General features: G+C 43.1%; 1 protein-coding gene and 1 pseudogene across 50 annotated transcripts in view; one reads left to right on the top strand and one right to left on the bottom strand.

The window, feature by feature from the left end:
- LOC121491656 overlaps window positions 1–26,805 on the bottom strand; it is a 202,647-nt gene that overhangs the window by 87,504 nt on the left and 88,338 nt on the right. For 44 of the 50 annotated variants that reach the window (XR_005988035.1, XR_005988047.1, XR_005988038.1 and 41 more), the window contains one exon: window positions 7,828–7,900. Coding sequence is in view for 15 of the 50 variants with exons in the window: in XM_041756782.1 (XP_041612716.1) it covers window positions 7,828–7,900 (73 nt within the window). In the remaining 35 variants the exon portion in view is untranslated. Of the gene's footprint in view, window positions 1–3,598; window positions 3,754–7,827; window positions 7,901–8,146; window positions 8,315–26,805 lie in introns of those variants that run through there. The other 6 variants (XR_005988037.1, XR_005988062.1, XM_041756874.1 and 3 more) reach the window with 2 other exon arrangements.
- On the top strand, window positions 4,966–5,346 carry LOC121491826 (annotated as a pseudogene).

The raw sequence follows: 26,805 nt of genomic DNA, 5'->3' as shown, positions 1-26,805 counted from the left end.
TGGGAGTAACAAGGACATGCAGAGAGTTGGGTTATGCGATGTGGGGAGAGTGACTCTAGGCCAGTACTTTGCAAGGTCTCCAAGGAAGAGAGGAAAGAAGGGAAGAAGCAAGAAGAGAGGGAGGAACAAAAGAGAAGGTGGAGGGGAGGCGGAGGAAAATGCTCATGCAACTATGTTTTGCTTTTCTCTAAATTCCTCACATATGCCCTTATCAACGGCCCACATCCCCCGTCAAATGCTGGGGTTGAAAATCTGTTCAATGTTAATGTGACTCTGGTGGAAGATTTTCTTCTCTTTATTGGCACTCCTAATGGTGGCAGCCTGGCCCTGTTTATTCATTAATGCCTGGAAGTCAATACTGAAGTAGAAGACAGAAGACTAGCAAATGGCAAAGCCAACATTTATTCCTGTGTTTCTGAGGAAGGGAGAACTTTCAAGACAGTCCAGGTCTCTTTCTATCAGAAGCTAAACAATGAAAAATAAAAAAACAAACTTCCAACTAGACGAAGAATTACAGATTACCCGTCATGTTCAGATGATGCAAATGTGGCTCAGAGATGATAAATCAATTGCCCAAAGAAATAAGTTAGAGCCCAGGTCTCCTGACTCCTCATCTTGTTGCTTTTCCACTGCCTCTGAGATTTTCAAGTTCTGTTCCCTGGAGGTGTCATGGGGGAAAGGCTTGGGTGGGCAGAAGCCAGGTGAAGTGGATGGACTATTTCCCCCACCCCTTCAACCATATTCAACCACAATAATTCCTATTTATCTGACATGTGCACACACAGGGCTTCTGTATAGTATTTCCTCTGAAGAAAATTTCTGTTGCTAAAACTGTTAAAAAAAATTGTCTTACACCACATTTTAGGCAAAAGAAGCCTGGCCCTGTTCTAAAGACTCATTATCAATCATAGAAGCCTTTTTAAATATGAAACTAATAAAGGACATAACTGAATAGGGGGAGATGGGTGGGAAAAAAAGTTCAGAAGGATTCCTTCACTGGAAAGTGTAGGACAGCAGTCCTTAAAGTTTTTTTGTACATTGAAATCGCCTGGAGAGCTTGTTAAAGCAGATTGTTGGGCTCCATGCCTGAGATTCTGATTCAGAAGGTGTGGGATGGAGCCCAAGGACTTTCAACTCTAACAAGTTCCTAGATTCTGCTGATACTGCTGGTCCAGGGACCACACTTTGAGAATCACTGATGGAGAGTAGAGACTGTTGAACAGGAATAGGTTCCACAGGAGGTCATCATGATGCTTCAAACTAATCTTTTGGAGAAAGCAGGAGGAACTTCTCTCCAAGGCACTATTATTCAATCAGAGAAAATAATATGTGAAACTTTCTAAGACACATAAAAAATGTTTATGTTATAATATTGAATTTAAAAAGAACATGATTGGGATCCCTGGGTGGCTCAGCAGTTTGGCGCCTGCCTTTGGCCCAGGGCGCGATCCTGGAGTCTCAGGATTGAGTCCCACGTTGGGCTCCCAGCATGGAGCCTGCTTCTCCCTCCTCCTGTGCCTCTGCCTCTCTCTTTCTCTCTCTATATCTATCATGAATAAATAAATAAATAAATCTTAAAAAAAATAAAAAGAACATGATTCCAATGAGAAAAAGTAGAAAAAACCTGAAATGTGCTAATTATTTCCCCTGCTGCATAAAACAGACATTATTTGATCTCCAGACATTATGTAGATATGGTAGTTGGTGGTTGATGTGAGAACAAATGCTTATATCTATATGTATATCAGAGCTACTCATCCATTTAAAAACCATTCATAAACATTGGGGTTTAGGGTGGAAATAAATCCCTATTTATATGCATATGAGTGTCATGTGCGCTCATTCCTTCCACAAATATTTATAAATGCCTACCAGATGCCAGGCACTGTGCCAGGCACTAGGGAAAAGACACACGTTCATTGCCTTCAGTCCAGTGAAAGAAACAGGAAGTGAGATAAGAGCTAATGGAAGCATATGGAAAATTCTATGGGGGAGGAACCATTTGGTTTGACTGATATTCAGCTCCATTTTGGACAATTTAAGTTGTGGAATATCCAGGGAGAAATATCAAGTAGAAAGTTGGAAATATGTGTCTGTAACTCAGGAGGAAAACCTGGGTTGGAGATGTAGATTGAGAGTCTCTATCTAATTCTGGGTATAAATGATTTCTCGATGAAAACGAGCGAAGTATGGGGAAAGGAATGTCAAGTAGAGGAGGAGTAGCCAATAAAGCTGATTTTGGGCTAATAGAAAGATTGATAAGATAATGCATAAAATTAAGGACATGTTAATCTTTCTGTTTTAAACAATAATGACTTATTTGCTTGAAATAAGATGTCTTTAGTAATTTCATCAATATGCCCCTCCAGGAAAGATACGCTGTATGCTGATATGCTCAGCAGATATGCTGAGTTACTCATAACATGTCTTATACTTCCTGGTTAGAACCCAATCTTGCTCAGTATTTTCATATAAATCCTGGTGTCTTATTTAAGTAAACAAAGATTATCCTCACAAATATAACTCAAAACCCTAGTGAATAATGTTTCTATCAGTTTTTTCCCTAAGGTCATTAGCTTTTAATCACTGAGTCATATACATATACAGCATTGGTTATGTGCAAAACAAGACGATTTTTATCATTAATGAGCTAGCAAATGTATGATGTCATCTCACATACATGTACACACACGCATAAATACGCACTATCTTTCCCCCCCTCCTTATACCTCACTTCTCCTTCTTGGCTGTCTCTAAGGTACAATTACAACACTATGAACGTCACATTTCTAGTTACAGTTGTTATGAGTTTTTAAAACTTTAAGTAAAAATCATTACTCAATCCATGGTTTAAAAACCAATTCAATATACATTTAATAAGCACCTTTGTTCATACTGACACAATAGTGAGTTAGATTACTGTCCCTGTACTCGCTGAACTTGTTGAACAATAAGTAAGCCTTTTCTGACCAGAGAACATTGGCTCTCTAGTTATTGATGTATATATAATTGAAAGAAAGAAGAGAAGAAAAAAGAAAGAAAGAAAGAAAGAAAGAAAGAAAGAAAGAAAGAAAGAAAGAAAGAAAGAAAGAAAGAAAAAGAGAAAGAAAAGACCTTGTTTAAAATGTGCAGATGATGTTGTTTGGGTTATTTTATCACATACAAATATACAAAAACATGATTCTAGGGTATCATTCTGGGTATTGCACAAGCTATACATATGTAAAATCATATATAAGGATTTAATATCTGTAGGGTCAGGGGGTGAAAGGTTTGACTGCAAAGAAACAGCACAAGGGATCATTGAGGGTGATGGAACCATGCGGTATCTTGATTGTGGTGATGCTTCCACTACTCTGCCATTTGTCAAAGCTATAGAACTTGATGCCCCCAAAATTTAACTATATGTAAGTGTACAAATAAACAAAAATTGTAAAACGTTGATCTATAATAGTGACTACTTCAAAAGGTGTTATTCAAAATAAAGTCAACTTGTCACTTTTTGGTTAAACCATTTACACACAAACACACACACATACACACACACTTCTCTGCATAGAACTTCCAGACAAAGTTATTTATTTGCTTGTAATCTTACTCCGGGGGAGTTCGGTTGACTTTCCCAAGATACAATGGAAGGTGGCTGTTCAACTCTTTTTGCCTGCGGTGCCTCAAATTTCTACTTGTTCGTTGAGAGAATCCTCCAGAGACAGATGTATTACAGCACTTTGAGAACAATATTCATACCCACTGCTGGAGAGTGAAAAGAGATAGCTGAAGGTTGGGCTCTGAGAAACAATTTAGCGGCTAAATGTGTTACTTAGGAACTGAATCCAAGCAGGTACTTGGAAAGAAGCAATTCAAACTGGTGACCAACATCTCTCAGAGTATACAGGGATTAAGACTTGCACTCAAGTCTCCAACCCACCTCTGTGCACAAGTAGACTCTAAGCCCGCATCTCTCACGCACTGTTACCTCGTGGCCATTACTTGCGGGTGATGGATGCTCACGTTCACAGAACAGCGTGCTGATGCATTTTTTCCTGCCATTGTATGTAACATGTTTTCTAATTCTTTTGCTCTATTCAGCATTTGACCCCAACGATAGGGGATTATGGTATTAACTCTCTACCCAGCACACATTCTTTACAGACTCTCACTAAATACTGTAAGCCTGCTGCAGAGAGGAATAAAAGTGAAAGCATACCGTCTGGTCTTAAGCTGAGCACACAGAGGGTCGTGATCCAATTGGAAGGGAAGCAGAATTTTTAAAAAGAAAGAGGTTTGACCAAATTTTAATCCTTGTCATTTTCATTTCTCTTACCCTGTGGATTTGGGTGATTTTATTTACACTGTCAGCTTGAGCCTAGGGATTGGAAATCAGGCTTTTATGGAGATTATTAAAAGTACATAGAGTACACTAAAGGTTGGGCTCAGTGATATATGCTGCTAAAAATATGAATGTGAATGCCCTGGTATTAGATGCCACTGGCGTACATTTCATCCTCCTTAGAAGGTTATTCTTGGGAGCCAGACCTGGTGCGATGGTAATGAGATGCAGGCTGTCAGGATATTTCTAATAGGTAGCAAATGACCAGGGATGGAGGTGAATTAGCATTACTCAGATGAGGAGGTAGCTCTTTATACCATTAATTCCAATGCAAAGTAAAAGAGAGGGCATTGTAAAGTGGGGGAGGAGGAGGGTAGGGTTAGAGCTTCAAGGATTTATCGATGGGTTGGATGGGACACAACGTCACCCAAGTCCCTAGGCTGGGTTGTGTTTGGCACAAGCTTCTCAGATGCATTGCTAGTGACTTTTTGTTAGATAATGTCATATAGGCCTAGATTACAAAGACAAAGCTCTAGACCTCAGCCACAATCTTTAAGATCTCAATAGATAAAAATGAAATGGTTTACTCAATCTCAAAATACTAGAAGCATTCAATGCTGCAGCCTCAGGTCAAAATGGTGAGCAGGCCTGCTGTTGCAGCATCAAGCCGATGGCTAGAGCGTATTTGAAAATGCTATTACAATGCTGCAGGGTTCCATAAACTGGGGTTAATGCGAGATGATACAGTATATGAGAATGATGATGTGAAAGAGACTGCACGAACGCTTCCTGAGAACCTTTATAACGACAGGATGTTTCACATTAAGAGAGCACTGGACCTGACCATGAAGCAGCAGACCTGCTCTTTAGGAGCAGTGGACAAAATATAAGAAGGATAAATTCTATTTTGAAAAGTAGAATTATCTGAAAGAAGAAGAAGAAAGAAGAAGAAGAAGAAATATCTGAAAGAAGTCATTCAGGAAAGAAAGGAGAGAGAAGAATGGGCAAAGAAATAATCACAGAATTGAAATCTGTGGTTGCAGCTGCCCTAAAATATGTTTAAAAAGTTGGGTAAATCTGAAATGTACAATTTAGAACTATTTGAGCTGCAAATGGATTACTTTAAAAGACTCTTTTTAATTTTACTTGAGAGAGAGAGAGCATGAGCAAAGAGGAGAGGCAGAGGGGAAAACAGACTCCTCACTGATTGGGGAGCCCGATGTGAAGCTCGATCCAGGGATCCTGGGATCATGACCTGAGCTGAAGGCAGATGCTTAACTGACGAAGCCACTCAGGCACCACTGTATTACTTTAAATAAATGTCTAGTGTAATTATAAAACAAAACACTAGACAGATGCATTCATGCTTCCAAGAAGCAGGTTTTGGATCTCAAAGACATGGAAGTACTACTTTACAAAGTGGCTGCCTATGTGGGACTTGTGTCCTTGCAAGGTTATAGATTAGAATAATCTCTATAGGCTTACGAAGGTTTTAGAGAACTCCATGCAGCATAGCTCTGTGATGAACCACTGGGAGAAAATGGGGTATTTGAGGCATTTCTTTCCAATCAAGGGGGCTGATGGCATCCCCATGCCTGCTGCACGGCCTCCTTAGTAGATGGAGAGTCACTGCCAAGCTGAAGCTTTAAAGTGTGTTCCACAGGTAGAAATGGGGAGGAAGGCAGATGGCAGAAAGCAACTGACCAAGTGTTTATTTCACTTGGAGCTCTCAGTGTAAGGATCGAGGTTCGTAACTCTGTCACGTCCTAGATGCTTATGTACAAACGAAAATGTGCTATCCTGCCACAGAGAAAGGTGCGATGCAAAAAATGTGCTATCCAGGCCATAGAAAAGGGACAGCTATTATAGGTGGTCCGCCAATGCCTTCAATGTTTGAAACCTTAGTTCTGAACCACTTGTCCCTATTCGCTTATGTTCTACATCCTGACTGGGCCTCAGGTCAGGTTGTTTGTTTTTCCTTTCTCAAGCCTTACCCACTCACCCTCCAAAGCAGCCACCCTCTGACTAAAATGTTTATTTCCTTCTTAAACTTTGATCCCTATTCCTGCTCCGGCTGTACTGCCTTCGTGCATACTGAACAAACATCTCCACCTGGTCTGGACTGCCACACAGACCTCTCTATGTCAGTGTGCCCTCACCCCCCCCAACCCCCCCCCCCCCCCCCCGAGAGAGGCTCTCCCTCCTGGTGTACTGCAGTTGCGCCAATAGGTAGGGTCGGTTGAGGATACCAGTCAATGGCCACCAGACAGAAGTAAAATGGGTCCTTTAATGTGATGGCAATAGAAATTGCTATGGACCATGGCCCATACCACCCAACCCTCCTTCATTAACTGTCTTTTAAAAATATATACATATAGGGCACCTGGGTGGCTCAGTTAGAGGTCTGCCTCCGGCTCAGGTCATGATCCTGGGGTCCTGGGATTGAGCCCTGCGTCAAGCTCCCTGCTCAGTAGGGAGTCTGCTTCTCTCTTTCCCTCTGCCTGCCACTCCCCCTGCTTGTTCTCTCTCTCTGTTAAATAAATTATATATATATATATATACATATATATATGCATATATTATGGTATTGATATGTTTTTTCAAATCAGGTTTCTCATATTTTATTTACCAGATTTGCATAACAATTCCACAAGTCAGAAAGGACAAATATGAGTTCTCTCTTTGGTACAACAGTACAAGTAATATCTAGAGAAGTTAAGTGACTTGGCCATTATTACATGGCAAGTAAATAATAGAGCATACTATAGGGCAACTCTACCTATACTCCCTTGGCCTAAGATACTCTGAAGAACAGAATCAAATCCATGTGGTCACTCTGTATGGAAATTACTAAATAATTTTGATGATAAAATGATACATTTGATGATGATGATGAGAATGATAAATGTTTTCTGCCTCCAAGTGTAGAAATCAATTTCATTTTCCGGACTTGCTTGCAAGCAAGCAAGACTTCCTTGCACATCTGCAGGCCTTCACACCAATTGTTACTTCTACTTACAATGCCTTCCACCTGACCGATTTGCCTAGAAAATCCTTCTCCATCCCTTAGAATCTGATATGTATGTAACTTTTATGAGGTCTGTACCTCATACTGCCCCACCCCACGTCCACACAGAAGGTACTATATTATATGTTAATGGTGTTACATTTAGGATATAATTCTTGATGTCATTATCTGTTTATCTGTATGTTCCTGCACCAGATTACGGATAAGACCAGGAACAATGTTTCATTTCTCTTTGCTTTCCAGCCTCTGTTGTGGTGCCTGACAAGTTAAAGATACTCAAAAAGTATTTTTGAACAATGACGATGATGGTGATGTTGATGATGTGGTAGGAGGATAATTTCACTCCTTTCAAGAGAAATGAAGAGCTCTTCCAGCTTTTAGTATATTAGCTAAGGTAATCAGTGTAGGCTGCTATAAAATACAGTTTCCAAATATGACTACTAGAACCCAGTACAAGGCTATTACTTACTCACGAACATCTGGTGTAGGTTGGACTCCTTCCATTGTGTGTTTTTTTCCATCTTGGAGTCCTTCGCTTCCAGCTATTCAGATGAAAGAAAAACAAGACATACCAGGTTTTAATATAGGTGGCCTCAAAATAACATCATCTGCCCATATACAACCGGGCAAAGCTCAGGATCACATGGCCCATCTAATTTCAAGGCAGCCTGGGAGATGTAACCTTCCTTATATCCAATAAAAAACCAAAGTGGCGAACACTGAAAGACTTTTGCCATAGTCTGCCCTTCTGGACATCTAATATCCATTATACTCTTCCTTTCACTTACCTCACAGGTTAAGGTTCCATCCAGTCACCACCTTTACATCATGTCCAGAATACGTGAGTGATGCACCATCTTCACCATCAGTCTGATATAGTACCTCTAGTACTATATAGTACTACATATTAAAAAGACAAGTTATCTGTTTCTCAACTTCCCCACCATCACAACCCACTTATAATGATAGAAAAGAACAACAAATAATCCAATTGAAAAGGGAAAGAATGGATGGTGTGCAGCATTATGGGCCATAGCCACACAAAAACCCTTCTGGGTCAGCACTGTGAAGTCCATATCCTCTGGACATGGAGGATGTGTGTAGAGTTTGCTCTAGAAAGGACTCCCTTCTTTTGTTCTTCTCCTTGGCCATGTGTGAAGTGAGTGTGGAAGAACACCCTTCATTAGGAACAGTGCCACTCTAAAAGCTTGACTTCTGCTCAGTCTGGAATGGGTTGGGAACTCAATAATTATTTAAGCCTTGACAAAGAAGGACTTTTTTAGGTCTAGGCCCTTGGGTTCTTTGGTAATGCAGTCCTCAAAAACTTGGAAGGCACTGGATATATCTGCTTCCAGTCAGGTCCATGTGCCAGCAGCCACACCCAGTTGTTTTCTAGACATTGCTACCAAATCTACCTTTTTTCTTTGCCCCTTCTCATCCATGCCTTTCTTTCTCTCAGCATAATTACCTAAAGATATTGAGGCTCTCAGAAAGAATAGATGGGAAGACCGTACCCCTGATTTGATTTTTGTCTCAAATAATTCCATTCAATTGAGAACTCTTACTAGATATTTGTCGCTTAAAGCCCTTTTTGGTACCATGTCTTATTGAGTGAGTCTAAAATAAATTTATTTCTTCCAATAGTACAGCCCAAATTTCTGTATTCTGTATTCTATTTCTGCTTGCAAACTCATGATGCTTCCTGAGTCACCTCTTTCTTTCAATACACATCTAGATTTCTTGTGATACTAAAAACACTGCTGAAATTCTGTGTTTTAACCATTTCCCCTAAAGGTATAAACTGTGCATGTGGCTGCCTTCCAATTAATAGCAGGTAATAGTTACATGATTTGTCACAGCATAACCTGAAGTTCTATCTTCCATTTTCTGGTATTAGTTGCCTTTCTGCCTGACACTGAACTACTAAACCAAAAATATATATTTAACATAGTATGACAGTCAAGGAATATGATTTGGTTATGTCAACACCCCACTTCTGGTACCAGTTTCTGCATTACAGCCATAAATCCCTGTTACTATAACAACAATCTCAGTGGTCTACACAGTACTTCATTTCTCCCTCACGCCACTGTGAATGCAACTCTGGTAGTTCTCTTTGGAGGTTTTCTTCCAAGTAATGATTCAGGAACCCAAACTCCTTCCACTCTGTGATATTAGAATCTTAAACCAGTGGCAACTGAACAGTGTAGAAGGGGAAGTGAAGCCGGAATACCATTTAAGATGTTTTTAGGAGCAGGACTAGAAGTAGTTTATATTCTTCTGTCCCAATTTTTTTGGCCAGAACACTGTCACATGATCCCAACCTAGCAAGGAGGAAATAAAATGTTCCTGTGTGCTCAGGAATAGGAAATGGGATTGATGAGCTTAGAGCTCTCCTTCCTGTATTATAATGTGTCATGATTTGTAATGTGTCATTGACTCCTTACTGATGACTGACCATGCTGAGAAGAGATTACTTTTCTCAGTCATCAATAAGATGTCCATTATTGGACAATAATGATATCTTATTTTTATATTAAAAATGCAGGTTCAAAACCCTTTGAAATTACTTATGAAGAATTTAAGGCAAGTATAATTTTCTTCCCACTTAGCAAATAATATAAAATTAAAACAGTAAGAGGTATCATGGGACCCACTGTGATTCATCCAACAAGTTACCAGAACTTTGGCTTCAAAAGATGACCTTCTCCAACCAAATCTGTATAACACAAGCGATTACTATGTAAATTGCAATTTGTCATGACCATGCAGGTCCCCACAATGGAGATGGCTTCATGTAAGTGAGCTGGTTATCCACATGCTCTAGTCAGACTCATCAGCCACCCAATTCCCTCTCCTTTGAAAGGCACACCGCAATACAAGGGGACAGAGGACTCGATTTACCAATAAGTAGTAAGCAATGTAGTAGTACAGTGGAAAGAGCAAAGTTTTGAGTAAAAGAGATCTAGGGTCTTGCATTGGTTATATGTCCTGAGCAAGTAATTTGAACATCTCTGAAGCTCAGTTGCCTCATTTCTCATCTGTAAAATAAAGGATAATATATCTAACCTGTATAATAGTGTGAACATCTGAGATACACACACACACACACACACACACACACACACAGAGCGTGCTGATTTTCACACAATATAAATTGACAGCAGTATCCTTAATGGTCAGTGTTCATGTCATACTAGGTATTGACCATTTTAATATCATCCCTGAGTGTACTAAATTAGTCTACACCTATTTATTTATTTGTGCCTGCAACAGGCCTATAATTTTTCTAGGCATTATGAAAGATAAAAAGAAATTTAATATAAGATAGATCCAGACCTCTAGTTTTGAGGCCAACTATATAAGGTTGACATGACAGGAATGTGACAGGAATTCCCTCTTTGAATTCAAAGAGGGAATTTCTGTGAGCATTGGCTGGATGAGTCAAAGAAGGTTCCATGAAGAAGGTAACTCTATGAGTTTGGAGGATGCCAGAGGAAGGGAGATGTTTCTCCATAAAGCTTGGTTAAGTAAAGAATACTGAGGAGACAGTCAGACAGGAGAGGAGAGCAACTAAGGAAAAATGAACATTATCACCAGGGCTACACATTCATTCTGAGTAAAATGATACTTAATCCTTCAATGAAAAAGGGCAAAAATCCCATTCCCAAAGGGAACACTGTGTTTCCAGAGGGTACTGATACGGACACAATTATAATGGATTCTACTAATTGCAAAAATATGTACATAGAGGAAAATTTTTAAATGTATATCTTTTGTATGATTTTGATAAGGTACGGTGTATTTGGTGTTTTTCCAATGCAATAATCCTTGTCTTTCTATTTCCTTTCTCAAATGTTCTCTTTTACTACTCCATATGTGATACTACAACAGAAACATGGCAAGTACCTAGGACAGTGGGTTGGCACAAAGCAGGTGCCTAATGAATATTTGTTAAATATTAATTTGTTTAACAAAGTTCTGAATAAGTTTTGCCCAGCAGAATTGCAGCACTTTGTAGTCTTCAAATCAGGCAAGGTGAGTAGGTCACCTCCTTAAAAAAGAGACAAAGAAGGGGCACCTAGGTGGTTCAGTCAGTTAAGTGTCTGCCTTCAACTCAGGTCATTATCTCAGGATCCTGGGATAGAGTTCCACATCAGGCTTCCTGCTCATCAGAGAGCCTGCTTCTCCCTCTCCCTCTGCCGTTCCCCCTACTTGTGCTCTCTCTCTCTCTCTCTCTCTCTCAAATAAATAAATAAAATCTAAAAAGAGAGAGAGAGAAAGAGACAAAGAAGACTGCTGATACACTCTTACAATGAGTTGAAAAGAATATGTAAGTAAATGAGTAGATTATATCTAGTTGATGAGAAAGGCAGACAGCCCAGGAAAAGCCCATCTTTGGAAATTTTAGCATACTCATTGTCTAGTGTCCACTTTTCCAAGCTCAGCACACACTGGTTAATATGCTCACAGCTTTGATGGGTCCTTCAGCAAAGCACCTTCCTTCGCTAATGTTTCCTCTAAGTTCCACTAAAAGAGTGGAATGGCTTAAAACAACCAGGGTGGGTCATCTCCAACCCATATGTACCAAGTATCATTTTTTAAGTTGAAGTGATATAATTTCCCTCTTCCTTTAAATCATGATTCCTTATAGTTTCCATCCATAAATCTGTGATTCCCAGTTTTTAAGTGATAGGCAAAATACCAGCGAAAAAAAGGAAGTTATTGGCCAACATTTATCATCAAATTAGTATTTCTTTTTGTGTGTGAGTGCTTCATAAAATGATCATCTTGAAAGCTAAGCTTTGAGAGAAAGGGACTTCTAAATTTCAGAAGTTTCCTCTATGTATGGAAGCAAAGCAGTACTTTGAGTAAAAATATGGAATTTTATAGGAGTAGAGAATTTAGAATATGATATAAGGGGCATTCTTACCTGCTTGGGGAGAAAATTTGAAGGCATTCTGGACCAAGGAGGAGGAAGAAATGGAAAATGTGAAGAAAAAAAAAAAAAAAGGAAAGGAAAGAAGAAAGGAAACTAGGAGCTAGGTACATAGCCCGACTTCTGAGGCTACCCGCACTAGGAATTCCCCAGAGCAATGGGGCTTGTTCTTTGCCTTCCTGTGAACATACCAGGAGAATTTCAATCCTGCTCTCCCCTCCCCAGTGTCTGCATGGGTACTAACCCCTCAGCAATGGTACCATTGCCAGATAGGTTAACCTGGCTGAGGGAATTGTTGAGATGTCCTGAAGTAGACCTTCTGGCTTCCCAAGGCTTGTACTTGGTATACATGGAATCCAGAAGTTCCCCTATTGTCCTGTGAGAGGATACAGTGCTGAGAGGTCAGAGGACATGCAGGGATCTGGAGCTGGAACAACACACCACAGAGTGCAAGGACTCCACCACCAGAAGCAAATGGCCAGGACCACAAGCAGGATTAAACAGAAACCCCAAAAGACCAGATGAAAGAGCCACTCCTTTGTGGCCACCAGCCCAGGGTTCCCAGGGAACAGATGAAACCTATCAGGCAGTAAAGACTAGCAAGGATTTAGAGGCAACAAGCCAATCCAAGCTTCTGTCCCCACCCACCATGACAGCATCCTCCCAAGCCCAAATGCTGTCTATAGCTGCCAGGTGGGAGGGAAGAACAGCCCCAAAAGACTGACATTTACCCCAAAGAGGCTCTTGTTAATGTGAGAAAGGGTTACCTTTAGTTGTCAAGGTTAAGTCCCATCTTGTGCATCTCCATCTCCCCATAAGAAAGGGACAAGGGATCACAGCAAAATGAAAAATTACATAAAAAAGTAACATGCTCTATGCTTTTAATTCAGCTGAGTGTAGTGCATGTGATTTCTAACCCTGACTCTTAATGATGCAAAGTTGCTGGTCAAAATGCCCAGAAGCTCTACCCATGCTTTAAGTGATACAGTGCTAGAGAACAGAAATACATGTAATATCATCTAAATTATATAGTTTTGTATGGCTTTTCATCTATTATTAAATTATAAAATTTTGAGGGATTTACATCATAGGTCCAATTGGAGGGAAGAAATTCAGTCACTACTTTTCCACTTAAAAATGTTTTTTCCTTACCATTGGTGGAGAGAACAGAGGCATTCCTCATCCTACCGCACTTCACAAACACTTCATCCTTTACAGATTAAGAGTTAGTGCCAATCCTATATAGAGCAAATCTATCAGTACCAATTTTCCAACAGTGTTCACTCACTTCATGTCTCTGTGCCACATTTTGGTTATTCTCACAATATTTCAAACTGTTTCATCATCCTTACCTTTGATATGGCGATCTGTGATCAGTGATCTGTGACATTACTATTATAATTGTCTTGGAGTAACATGATCCACTTTCATATAAGATAGTAAATCTACTAGACAAATCTTGTGGTGTTCTGATGTTCCACCAACCAGCCATTCCCCATCCTCTCCTTCTCCTCAGGCCTCCTTACTCCCAGAGCCAGGACAGTATTGAAAGGCCCCTAAGTATTTAAGCGAAAGGAAGATTCACAGGTCTCTCCTTTTAAATCAAAGGGTAGAAATGATGAAGCTTAGTGAGGGAGGCATGTCGAAAGCTGAGATGGGCTGAGAGCTAGGCCTCTTGCACTGAACAGTTAGCCAAGATGTGAATGCAAAGGAGAAGTTCTTGAAGGAAATTAAAAGTGCTGCTCCAGTGAACACACAAATGATAAGAAAGTGAAACAGTCTTATTGCTGATATGGAGAAAGTGTTAGTGGTCTGGATAGGAGATCAAACTAGCCACAACATTCCTTTAAACCAAAGCCTAATTCAGAGCAATGCCTCTACTCTCTTTAATTCTATGGAGGCCACAAGAGGTGAGGAAGCTACAAAAGAAAAGTCTGAAGCCAGCAGGGATTGCTTCATGAGGTTTAAGGAGAGACGCCATCTCCGTAACATAGAAGTGCCAGATGAAGCAGCAAGTGCTGATGTAGAAGCTGCAGCAAATAACCCAGTAGATCTAGCTAAGAGAACTCATGAAGGTGGCTACGCTAAACAACAGACATTCAAGGTTGACATAATAGCCTTCTCTTAGAAGATGCCCTCTAGAACTTTCATAGCTACAGAGAAAAATCATTGCCTGGCTTCAAAGCTTCAAAGCACAGGCTGATTCTTGTTAGGAGCTAGTGCAGCTGGTGCCTTTCTCTTAAAGCCACTGCTTATCTACTATTCTGAAAATCCTAGGGCCCTTAAGAATGATGCGAAATCTACTCCACCTGTGCTCTAGAAATGGATCAACAAATCCTGCATGACAGCAGGATTACAACATGGTTTTACTGAATATTTTAAGCCCACTGTTGAGACCTACTGCCCAGAAAAAAAAAAAAAAAAGATTCCTTTCAAAAGATTACTGCTCATTGGCAATGCACCTGCTCACCCAAGAGCTGTGATGGAGATATACAATAGGATTAATGTTGTTTTCATTAATGTTGTTTTCAACACAACATCCATTCTGCAGAGGCCAGAGACATGCAGGGATCTGGAGTTGGAAGAAGGCCACAGATCAAGGAGCGATTTCACCTTTCAAGTCTTATCATTTAAGAAATACATTTTGTAAGGCTGTAGCTGCCATTGATGATGACTCCTCTGATGAATTTGGGCAAAGTTAATTGAAAGGACTCACCGTTGTGGATGCCATTAAGAACATCCATGATTCATGGGAAGAGACCCAAATGTCAACATAAACAGGAGTTTGGAAGAAGTTGATTCCAACTCTCACGGATGACTTTGAGGAATTCAAGACCTCAGTAGAAGAAGCAACTGTAGATGTGGTGGGAATACTAAGAGAACTAGAATCAGAAGCAGAGCCTGAAGATGGGACTGAATTGCTACAATCTCACAATAAAACTTTAAGAGATGATGTGCTCTTCTTAAGGGTGAGCAATGCAAGTCATTTCTTGAAATGGAATCTACTCCTGGTGAAGATGCTATAAAGATTGTTGAAATGACAACCAAGAATTTAGAATATTACAAAAACTTAGTTGATAAAGAAACAGCAGGATTGGAGATGATTGATTCCAAATTTGAGAGAAGTTCTCCTGTGGGCAAAATGCTATCAAACAGCATCACATGCTACAGAGAAATCATTCATGAGAGGAAGAGTCAATAGATCCGGCAAACATTATTGCTGGCTTATTTTGCAAAATGGCCACAGCCACTCCAGCCTTCAGCAACCATCACCATGATCAGTCAGCAGCCAGCAACATCGAGGCAAGACCCTCTGCCAGCAATTATTATGACCCACTGAAAGCTCAGATGATGGTTTGTGTTTTTTAAGCAATAAAGTAATTTTAAATCAAGGTATTTATATTGGTTTTTTAGCCATAATGCTATTGCACACTTAATAGACTATAGTATAGCATAAATATAACTTCTATAGGTACTGGGAAACCAAAAAATTTATTTGACTAACTTTATTGCAATATTTGCTTTATTATAGTGGTCTATCACAGAGCCCACAGTATCTCCTAGATAAACCTGTGATTAAAAAAAAACACAAAGTCATGCATGTAGTTGTGCTATGAATCTATATTTGTCATTTATAAAAATAGCACATCAGAAATGTCTGGCAAAGGGGCGCTTGGGTGGCTCAGTCGGTTAGGCATCTGCCTCTTGGTTTCGATTCAAGTCAGGATCTCAGGGTTGTGAGATCAATCATCAGGCTCCCCACTCAGTGGAGTGTCAGCTTCTCTCCCTCTCTCTCTGCTCCTCCCCCTGCTTGTGTGCGTGCTCTCTCGCTCTCTCTCTCTCTCAAAGAGATAATTTTTTTTTAATTCCAGAAATTCCTGGGAAAGAAATAATTTGCTACAGAAACTTTGCATATACTATCTTAAGTATTCTTCAAACTTACCAGGTAAATCAGGCATTATTCTCACATTCTAGACGAGGAAACTCAAACTCTGATTAATAAATCAAGATTTACTTTTCCAAGTTCACTGAAGCAAGAAAGTACTGGAACTTGCAATGCACCAACACGACTTTGGTAGGACCCTTTCTGTTGCCTTGCATGGCCCAGGATATCACACCCCTGACCAGCATTTCACACAGAGACTTGCCTAATAACTGCGCCCCTGATGAACACACCAAGCTGATGCCTCCTGTTGCCTGGAAATGGACACCAAAATGTCCCATCAAAACTGCCACCCTCAGACTTTATTTGACTTTACTGAGACCCAGCAGCTCACATCATCTCCTCTCCTCACTCAGGAGATGTCTTCCTCAGTTTCCTGATTTTGACACTAGATGGAAAGAATTATTTTTTCTCTCTGGCTGCCACATTTGCATTCACTCCAATTAACGCATTCAATTCTCTAAAGAAAAGGCCAAGTTGCCTTTCTGGTTCCTCAGCTTTTCAGGTTCCTGGTCTTAAGGACCATTGTCTTGATAAATCAGAAACAGCAGTGGGGAGCTTATTAGCTGGGTGGCTAAGCCTCGCCCAGGTGCCTTTAGATACCTGCCTATTCCCTTAGACACTGTACATGCCATAAGGAGCATGCACAAGCCACGAAGTGAGGTGCCACAGGTCACTTGGAAACCCAGCCTACAGGAGCATCTGAGGTGAGCATGCAGGTCTTCAGAAGACACTCAGAGAAAGGCTTGTAAGACAAGATGCAGACATCACATCCTGTGGAGTCTGAAGCATGTGGTAGGACAATTATGGTGGGCTTTCTGAAGTTGTGGAAAAGAATAAAAATGGCCAGTTCCTCAGGACATAAGGAAAAATAGGCCTTGAGCCAGTGGAAACCAAGAAAGAAGCCAGAAAGAAATGAAAGCTTTTCTAGCTTTTCCTTACTATTCCTTTCTACATTAAAAGCCAATTTTACTAGCATTTTTGTCAGCCAGAGTCCTTTGTAAACAAACATTTCCAAATTCCCAGGCCATTGAAAATGAAGATTCATAAAGCTGTGTGGAGGACTGTAACCTTACCTGCCTTTGTGAATCTTAGTACAAATTAAAGAGTGGCTGCCCTTTTTTAAACAATTGAGTAATGATACTTTATGAAACCGGCAATTCATAATTAGAATATTTAGAGGGGCACCTGGGTCGCTCAGTGGTTGAGCATCTGCCTTTGGCTCAGATCGTGATCCCGGGTCCTAGGATTGAGCCCCACATTGGGCTCCCCGCAGGGAACCTGCTTCTCCCTGTCTATGTCTCTGCCTCTTTCTCTGTCTCTCATGAATAAATAAATAAAATCTTAAAAAAAAAAAAAAAAGAATGTTTAGAACATTGACTTAACCAGAATATCTGACTCATGGGAGAATTTTGCTCTGGAATGGGCTAAGAATTGACTAGCTGGTATCCTGAAAATCCATGTCGTTCAGAAATAGAGGGATGATGTGGCCTCCCAAATGTGATCATTTATTAACTGTGTGAACTTCCAGGCCTTTAAACTCTCTGTGCCTTATTTTTCTCATTTATAAATGAGGGTAATGATATCTTCCCTCCCAACTTGTGGTACTTACACATGATAGGCACGGGCCTGTGCCCAGCACATCTTTGCACGTGGAAACACTCAACAAATACAGCCGCAGTTCTGAGGATGATGATAGCCATCATTTTGAATAGTGCTACGACTTGTTCTTTCATCTCTAAGTCTTCCCTTGTTCTACGTGCCTCTACACACCGTTTGAAGAAGGAAGGAAGGAAGAAGGAAGGAAGGAAGAAGGAAGGAAGGAAGGAAGGAAGGAAGGAAGGAAGGAAGGAAGGAAGGAAGGAAGAAGGAAGGAAGGAAGAAGGAAGGAAGGAAGGAAGGAAGAAGGAAGGAAGGAAGAAGGAAGGAAGGAAGGAAGGAAGGAAGAAGGAAGGAAGGAAGGAAGGAAGGAAGGAAGGAAGGAAGGAAGAAGGAAGGAAGGAAGGAAGGAAGGAAGGAAGGAAGGAAGGAAGGAAGGAAGGAAGGAAGAAGGAAAGAAGGAAAGAAGGAAGGAAGGAAGAAGGAAGGAAGGAAGGAAGGAAGAAGGAAGGAAGGAAGGAAGGAAGAAGGAAGGAAGGAAGGAAGAAGGAAGGAAGGAAGGAAGAAGGAAGGAAGGAAGAAGGAAGGAAGGAAGAAGGAAGGAAGGAAGGAAGGAAGGAAGGAAGGAAGGAAGGAAGGAAGGAAGGAAGGAAGGAAGGAAGGAAGGAAGGAAGGAAGAAGGAAGGAAGGAAGGAAGGAAGGAAGGAAGGAAGGAAGGAAGAAGGAAGGAAGGAAGAAGGAAGGAAGGAAGGAAGGAAGGAAGAAGGAAGGAAGGAAGGAAGGAAGGAAGAAGGAAGGAAGGAAGAAGGAAGGAAGGAAGGAAGAAGGAAGGAAGGAAGGAAGGAGGAAGGAAGAAGGAAGGAAGGAAGGAAGGAAGGAAGAAGGAAGGAAGGAAGGAAGGAAGGAAGGAAGGAAGGAAGGAAGGAAGGAAGGAAGGAAGGAAGGAAGAAGGAAGGAAGGAAGGAAGAAGGAAGGAAGGAAGGAAGGAAGGAAGAAGGAAGGAAGGAAGGAAGAAGGAAGGAAGGAAGGAAGGAAGAAGGAAGGAAGGAAGAAGGAAGGAAGGAAGGAAGGAAGGAAGGAAGGAAGGAAGGAAGGAAGAAGGAAGGAAGGAAGGAAGGAAGGAAGAAGGAAGGAAGGAAGGAAGGAAGAAGGAAGGAAGGAAGGAAGGAAGGAAGGGCAGAAAGACAAACAACGCTTTTCATGTGATGGACCAAGTGCAGCCGGGCAGAGGCTGGAGGGAAGGGCGTGACAACCTTGCAAGTGTCCTTCCCACCCTCCCAGCAGATGGTGGTTTAAGGCCATGAAAAATCAGAAATGAGTGGCATGGGTGGAAAGCATTTAAGCAACATGAAGACACCATTTTGCATGCTTTTCATTCCAAAGTTGTAAAAGAATAATTCTACGGGTAAAGGGGAGCCAAAGAAATGTAACAGGGGATAAGGCTCTCCTGGGTAATTCTTGTATTTGACCTCGTGCAGCAGAAGGTTAACAGGGGACCCTCAAGACCTGTTTGCTGTCTACTGTAGGGGGCAACAGGAAAAGCTTCACTTTTACAAAAGAAGGCAGCCCTTCCTTTAAAGTGCTTGAAATCTAACGATACACTTATTATCGCAGGCTCACTGCAGCTCCCCACGAAGAAGGAAGGAAGGAAGGAAGAAGGAAGGAAGGAAGGAAGGAAGGAAGGAAGGAAGGAAGGAAGGAAGGAAGGAAGGAAGAAGGAAGGAAGGAAGGAAGAAGGAAGGAAGGAAGGAAGAAGGAAGGAAGGAAGGAAGGAAGGAAGGAAGAAGGAAGGAAGGAAGGAAGGAAGGAAGGAAGAAGGAAGGAAGGAAGGAAGAAGGAAGGAAGGAAGGAAGGAAGGAAGGAAGGAAGAAGGAAGGAAGGAAGGAAGAAGGAAGGAAGGAAGGAAGGAAGGAAGAAGGAAGGAAGGAAGGAAGGAAGGAAGGAAGAAGGAAGGAAGGAAGGAAGGAAGGAAGAAGGAAGGAAGGAAGGAAGAAGGAAGGAAGGAAGGAAGAAGGAAGGAAGGAAGAAGGAAGGAAGGAAGAAGGAAGGAAGGAAGGAAGAAGGAAGGAAGGAAGAAGGAAGGAAGGAAGGAAGGAAGGAAGAAGGAAGGAAGGAAGAAGGAAGGAAGGAAGGAAGGAAGGAAGAAGGAAGGAAGGAAGGAAGGAAGAAGGAAGGAAGGAAGAAGGAAGGAAGGAAGAAGGAAGGAAGGAAGGAAGGAAGGAAGAAGGAAGGAAGGAAGGAAGGAAGGAAGGAAGAAGGAAGGAAGGAAGGAAGGAAGAAGGAAGGAAGGAAGAAGGAAGGAAGGAAGGAAGGAAGGAAGGAAGGAAGGAAGGAAGGAAGGAAGGAAGGAAGAAGGAAGGAAGGAAGGAAGAAGGAAGGAAGGAAGGAAGGAAGGAAGGAAGGAAGGAAGAAGGAAGGAAGGAAGGAAGAAGGAAGGAAGGAAGGAAGGAAGGAAGAAGGAAGGAAGGAAGAAGGAAGGAAGGAAGAAGGAAGGAAGGAAGGAAGGAAGGAAGGAAGGAAGGAAGGAAGGAAGGAAGGAAGGAAGGAAGGAAGGAAGAAGGAAGGAAGGAAGGAAGGAAGGAAGGAAGGAAGGAAGGAAGAAGGAAGGAAGGAAGGAAGGAAGAAGGAAGGAAGGAAGGAAGAAGGAAGGAAGGAAGGAAGGAAGGAAGGAAGGAAGGAAGGAAGGAAGGAAGAAGGAAGGAAGGAAGGAAGAAGGAAGGAAGGAAGGAAGGAAGAAGGAAGGAAGGAAGGAAGGAAGGAAGAAGGAAGGAAGGAAGAAGGAAGGAAGGAAGGAAGGAAGGAAGGAAGGAAGAAGGAAGGAAGGAAGAAGGAAGGAAGGAAGGAAGGAAGGAAGAAGGAAGGAAGGAAGGAAGGAAGGAAGGAAGGAAGAAGGAAGGAAGGAAGAAGGAAGGAAGGAAGGAAGGAAGGAAGAAGGAAGGAAGGAAGGAAGGAAGGAAGGAAGGAAGGAAGGAAGGAAGGAAGAAGGAAGGAAGGAAGGAAGGAAGAAGGAAGGAAGGAAGAAGGAAGGAAGGAAGGAAGGAAGGAAGAAGGAAGGAAGGAAGGAAGGAAGGAAGGAAGAAGGAAGGAAGGAAGGAAGGAAGGAAGGAAGAAGGAAGGAAGGAAGGAAGGAAGGAAGGAAGGAAGAAGGAAGGAAGGAAGGAAGGAAGGAAGGAAGGAAGAAGGAAGGAAGGAAGGAAGAAGGAAGGAAGGAAGGAAGAAGGAAGGAAGGAAGGAAGGAAGGAAGGAAGGAAGAAGGAAGGAAGGAAGAAGGAAGGAAGGAAGGAAGGAAGGAAGGAAGGAAGGAAGGAAGAAGGAAGGAAGGAAGAAGGAAGGAAGGAAGGAAGGAAGGAAGGAAGGAAGGAAGGAAGGAAGGAAGGAAGGAAGAAGGAAGGAAGGAAGAAGGAAGGAAGGAAGGAAGGAAGGAAGGAAGAAGGAAGGAAGGAAGAAGGAAGGAAGGAAGGAAGAAGGAAGGAAGGAAGGAAGGAAGGAAGGAAGGAAGGAAGGAAGAAGGAAGGAAGGAAGGAAGGAAGAAGGAAGGAAGGAAGAAGGAAGGAAGGAAGAAGGAAGGAAGGAAGGAAGGAAGAAGGAAGGAAGGAAGAAGGAAGGAAGGAAGGAAGGAAGGAAGAAGGAAGGAAGGAAGGAAGGAAGGAAGAAGGAAGGAAGGAAGGAAGGAAGAAGGAAGGAAGGAAGGAAGAAGGAAGGAAGGAAGGAAGGAAGAAGGAAGGAAGGAAGGAAGGAAGGAAGGAAGGAAGGAAGGAAGGAAGAAGGAAGGAAGGAAGGAAGGAAGGAAGGAAGAAGGAAGGAAGGAAGGAAGAAGGAAGGAAGGAAGAAGGAAGGAAGGAAGGAAGGAAGGAAGAAGGAAGGAAGGAAGGAAGAAGGAAGGAAGGAAGAAGGAAGGAAGGAAGGAAGAAGGAAGGAAGGAAGGAAGGAAGAAGGAAGGAAGGAAGAAGGAAGGAAGGAAGAAGGAAGGAAGGAAGGAAGAAGGAAGGAAGGAAGGAAGGAAGGAAGGAAGAAGGAAGGAAGGAAGAAGGAAGGAAGGAAGGAAGGAAGGAAGGAAGAAGGAAGGAAGGAAGAAGGAAGGAAGGAAGGAAGAAGGAAGGAAGGAAGGAAGAAGGAAGGAAGGAAGGAAGGAAGAAGGAAGGAAGGAAGGAAGAAGGAAGGAAGGAAGGAAGAAGGAAGGAAGGAAGGAAGGAAGAAGGAAGGAAGGAAGAAGGAAGGAAGGAAGAAGGAAGGAAGGAAGGAAGAAGGAAGGAAGGAAGGAAGGAAGAAGGAAGGAAGGAAGAAGGAAGGAAGGAAGGAAGAAGGAAGGAAGGAAGAAGGAAGGAAGGAAGAAGGAAGGAAGGAAGGAAGGAAGGAAGAAGGAAGGAAGGAAGGAAGGAAGGAAGAAGGAAGGAAGGAAGAAGGAAGGAAGGAAGGAAGGAAGGAAGGAAGGAAGGAAGGAAGGAAGGAAGAAGGAAGGAAGGAAGAAGGAAGGAAGGAAGAAGGAAGGAAGGAAGGAAGGAAGAAGGAAGGAAGGAAGGAAGAAGGAAGGAAGGAAGAAGGAAGGAAGGAAGGAAGGAAGAAGGAAGGAAGGAAGAAGGAAGGAAGGAAGGAAGGAAGGAAGAAGGAAGGAAGGAAGAAGGAAGGAAGGAAGGAAGGAAGGAAGGAAGGAAGGAAGGAAGGAAGGAAAGAAGGGAGAGAGGGAGGGAGGGAAGGAGGGGATGGAAGGAAGGGAGGGATGGGAGGAAGAGAGGGAGGGATGGAAGGGAGGGGGTAGGAGGGAGGAAAGGAAGGGGGTGGGAGGGAGAGAGGAAGGAGGGAGGAAGGGGGGTGGGAGAGAGGAAGGAAGGGAGGGGAGAAAGAGATGGATGTGAGTGGGAAGGATTAAAGGGAAAATGTGCCTACAGTGAAGGAATCAAGGGCCCACAGGGGCTACTAGGGGAGGGGCAGAGTCTGGCGTGAGATGGAGCAGCAGGGGACCAGGGGAATCCTCTGGAGCCCCTGGACCCCAAATCAGCCATGGCCACGTGGTCAGGCCACACTCTCTGGAACTGCGCCACCCCGGGTCCCCCGTGCTGCAGGCCCCTGGACATCAGGAGCCACCATGGGGCTCAGCGCGGTCCCAGTGGTCCCAGTGGCCGAGGCTGCGGGCTAGTGCCCGGGGCGCCCCCCCCCTGCTCCCCGGCTGCCGGCCTGGGGGTCGGAGCCAGAACCGGCAGGTCAGGGCGCAGAGGAGCTGCTGGCACGGCCGGCCTCTCCCGCTCTCCCGTTTCCAATGGCCCGGGCGGCATTGCTGGGGAAACGGGAGAGGCCGGGCAGCCAGCAGCCCAGAGTGAGAACTTCCCCTTGCCAGAGCCAGCTGCTGGCTGCCATCTGGGCAGGGGCAGTGCCAGTTTCCCAAATCTGCCTTCCCTCTGGAAAAGGGGGAGAAAACTGTGCTGAGAAGATAGCTTCTCCCTCCATCCTGAGGCTCTCAGTTAAAAACCCAACAAAACCGGCCTTTGAAAAAGGAAGGGATGGGAAGGGAGACTTGCTTGGGCCTTTTCCAGAGGAATTTGCTTCTCCCGCAGTCTTGACATCCAAGAAAAATCTCTATTCACCCTCCATTTCCCTTGGTTCTTGCATTTTTACTTAGTGACAACCTTTAGTTTTTTTTTTTATATCAAAATCTCACCGTTTGCACAAATAAAAATCGGTGTGTCTTTTACATTTGTCACGGAGGGATGGGATCACCTGCCATAAGCTGAAATTCTCTGAGAGGTGTGAATTAGTCTTTTTACTTCACTCTCTCCCTTGGATAACCCAGCACTCCATGGATGCTCTCTGCTGGGCTCACTCAGTCCCTGAACGCAGATTGAGCACCTTTTCTAAACCCCGGCAAAGGACCATCGATGAAGAATTGAAGAGGATCCGGCTCCTGTTCTCAGAGGTCAGCCAGTCGAATGGAGACATTCCCTCAGGTCCTCCCAGATGTCAGCTGCAGCGTGTCAGCCCTGAGACTACATGTTATTTACTGTGCTACTACTCTGTTCCCAGGGGGCGAGGGGAAAAGAGTTGGCTCCTGACAGAGCACAGAATCAAGGAGATCCTCTGCAAAACCAAGCACGGGCAAACTTTATCCAGGGAGGAGAGTCAACCTATTTAACAAACCACCCACCATGGGCACTGAACAGTCAGGACAAACCCTAGATTTATTTTGTATTTTTCTTTTCGCTCCCAAACCCTCCCTTCTCCATCTTGACATCTTTCTTTTTAATGAAGCAAGGAACTGACCCAACAGCCCACCACAGCAAATGGATGGATGCAGAGAAAGCAGTGGCACATGAGAACCTCATCTTCATGGAGATCCTCACGGTGGGTCTTCAGTTTGCCTCCCAGCTTTGCCGGCATCCTGGTTCTGAAACAACTCTAAACATGCTTATTGTGCATTGAAGAGTTGGAAAACGCAGGCTGAAAGCCAGGGAAGGTCTGGAGAGTGAGGAGGGCTTTCTGAAATAGATGCCTGGGTCTCCCAGCTCCAGAGCCTTAATGGTTAGCCTACCTGGGGAGGGGCAATAGGGCCCTTAAGAAAAAGTGGTTCGTGCTGTCCTAATTCACAAGAACAGTGTGCTATCATACTTTTTAAGTGTTTCCTAAGTTAATTTATAATAATGAAAAATATGGGTAAATGCAGGTCGCGTAGGATTGAGCCTATAGTGAGCATTCGTTGTCTCACGAATTGGAATGTGAGTGATGCCCTTTGTTCCTCATCATAGTTGCTGAGATAGGCAGGTTAGGCTTTCTCAGTTCCCGAGCTCTGGTCCAGCAGAGGTAACTAGCTTGTCCCAGTTGGTATAGTAGGTGGCAGAGCTAGACCAACAGCGGGGTCTCCTGACTTCTAACTTAGCACCCTCTGCCTAAGCCAAATTCCTAACTGGTTGTATGAACTCCAGCATCCTAGTGATGATGATACCCACTTGAGAAATGAAATTAAATCGGAAGTTGCACTGCGGTATACGCGGATGAAAACATAGAGGATCCACGGGGTAAGAGCACCAGCTCTGACTCCTGGTGCTATCCTTTGCTGACTATGTACTGTTGGGCAAGTTAGCCAGACTCTCCAAGTCTCTGCTTTTTTATCTATAGAATGAAACAGCCTCTTTCTCACAAGGCTGCTGTAAGACTGAATGTCCCTGGTCACAGGGTCCTGCCTAGACTAGGTGCTCAGTGCATGATAGTGTTCTTTGTGCTTTGTATTATTTATTTCTGAGACAAAGCCCTCTGCTCTGAGCTACCAGGAGCTCTTGCTGTCTACTAACTGTCTCCTGCGTGAGGTGGGAAAGAGCCATTCGTTCACACGTTAGTATTTTTCAGAGTGTGACATCGATCTATGTCCTGCCCAGGAATGATGCTTGTCTGTTTATTGGGCACTGACTCTTCCCAGGCATCTTCTCATACTTTAGAAATATTAATTCAGTTCATCTTCCCAATTCTGTTAAGTAGGTGCTATTATAATCCCTATTTTACAGACAGGAAAAGTGAGGCACAAGGAGATCAAATCACACATCTAGGAAACAGCAGAGCCAAGATGCAAACTGGGTGGTCCAGCCCCAGAGCCTGTGTGATGACCCACTATACCAGGTGGGCCCTCCTTCTAACAAACGATATACCTTAAATCAAAGAGCTGCAAACAGAGTACCTAACCTTCCGAGTCCCTTAAATCTCACTCTGAAATCTTTCTCCTACTTTCCCACCAAAGCTTGGCCACTAATGGAGTCTCTTCCTAGAAGTTTCTTGAGGCCTGAGGTCTGATGAGCCAGAGTCACTGAAACGGACTAACTTGCCTTAAATTCGTAGCTCTAAATTCTTCACCAAAATCAATTTTCTAAGTGCTTATCAAGGCATAGCACCTTGGCAGACACTGGGCTGAGATATTACTAGGAGAGTGTTTCCTGTCCTCTGGGGACATGAAGTTAAGGAAGACAAGACGGGTGCAGATGCACATATGGAAATGCCAATGGGCAGAAGGCATTCAGACAGATTCTAAAAGGATCATGGGGATGCAGAGACCTTTGTGCAAGCACAGCCTGAAGGAATTAGACCTGCTCATGGCCCCAAAAGCAGTCCCTGAGGGAATATGAGGAGACCTTACACCATCATGAAGAGGCCAGGCAGAGGAAACACAAGTTTGTTGACAAATCCCAAAGCTCTAAAACCAAGAGACATCTCCTGGTTTGAAGGAGGAAGTTTCAAGACAAATAAAAGGTCTTAAGAGATGTTTCAAGAAGGGACCAGACCAAGCACAGCCATTGAGAGAACAAAATGTCCTACTCGCAAGCCCTTAGGTTTCCCCATGAAACCCAGGCTCACATGCATAACAGGCTCACGTGAAGATCTCACAGGGGACTCTGCTGTTGATTTAAAAAAAAAAATAAAACAACGTATGAGTTTTATCTCTTTATCTCCTCAGTTCAGAGGGGAAAAAAGGGACACAATCTGTTCTCCCAGTGGGATGTCCACCTGATTAGATGTCATAAAACAGAGTAGTCCTTTAGTTAATAATGGCTGGAATACCTCCGACCCACAGTTACTGGAAAGAAAAAAAAAAAAACACCTAACTACAGATAAACTCCCTAGGGCTTCAGATCCGTTTTTGCAATAAGCTGTGTTATGAAGGAAACCTGGCCCCAAAAGATAGTTTGAATGCAAAATAAAGATAGTTCACATGCTTTGAAGCCGATACAGGGCTCCTGTGGAAGCACCAGAATCATATTTTTGGAGGATCATTATATTTCCTGCTTCAGACTTTATTTGGGTCCCACCGTTCTTTTATACCAGTCCTATTTTTAGTCCTCAGAGGCACCATGCCCCGCCAGGCAGGGGCCTCAGCAGGGCAGATCTGGGCAGGGGCCTCAGCAGTGCAGGTTGGGTGCCTGGAGAGGCAGGAGAGCCAGGTGGGGAGGTGGCAGGCAAGCTTCCAGGAGCAGGTGCAGTTCACAGGGCCAGGC

The sequence above is a fragment of the Vulpes lagopus genome, chromosome 1 (genome assembly GCF_018345385.1).
Source record: "Vulpes lagopus strain Blue_001 chromosome 1, ASM1834538v1, whole genome shotgun sequence".
Classification (NCBI taxonomy): Eukaryota; Metazoa; Chordata; class Mammalia; order Carnivora; family Canidae; genus Vulpes; species Vulpes lagopus.
This window is presented reverse-complemented; position numbering and strand designations above follow the sequence as displayed.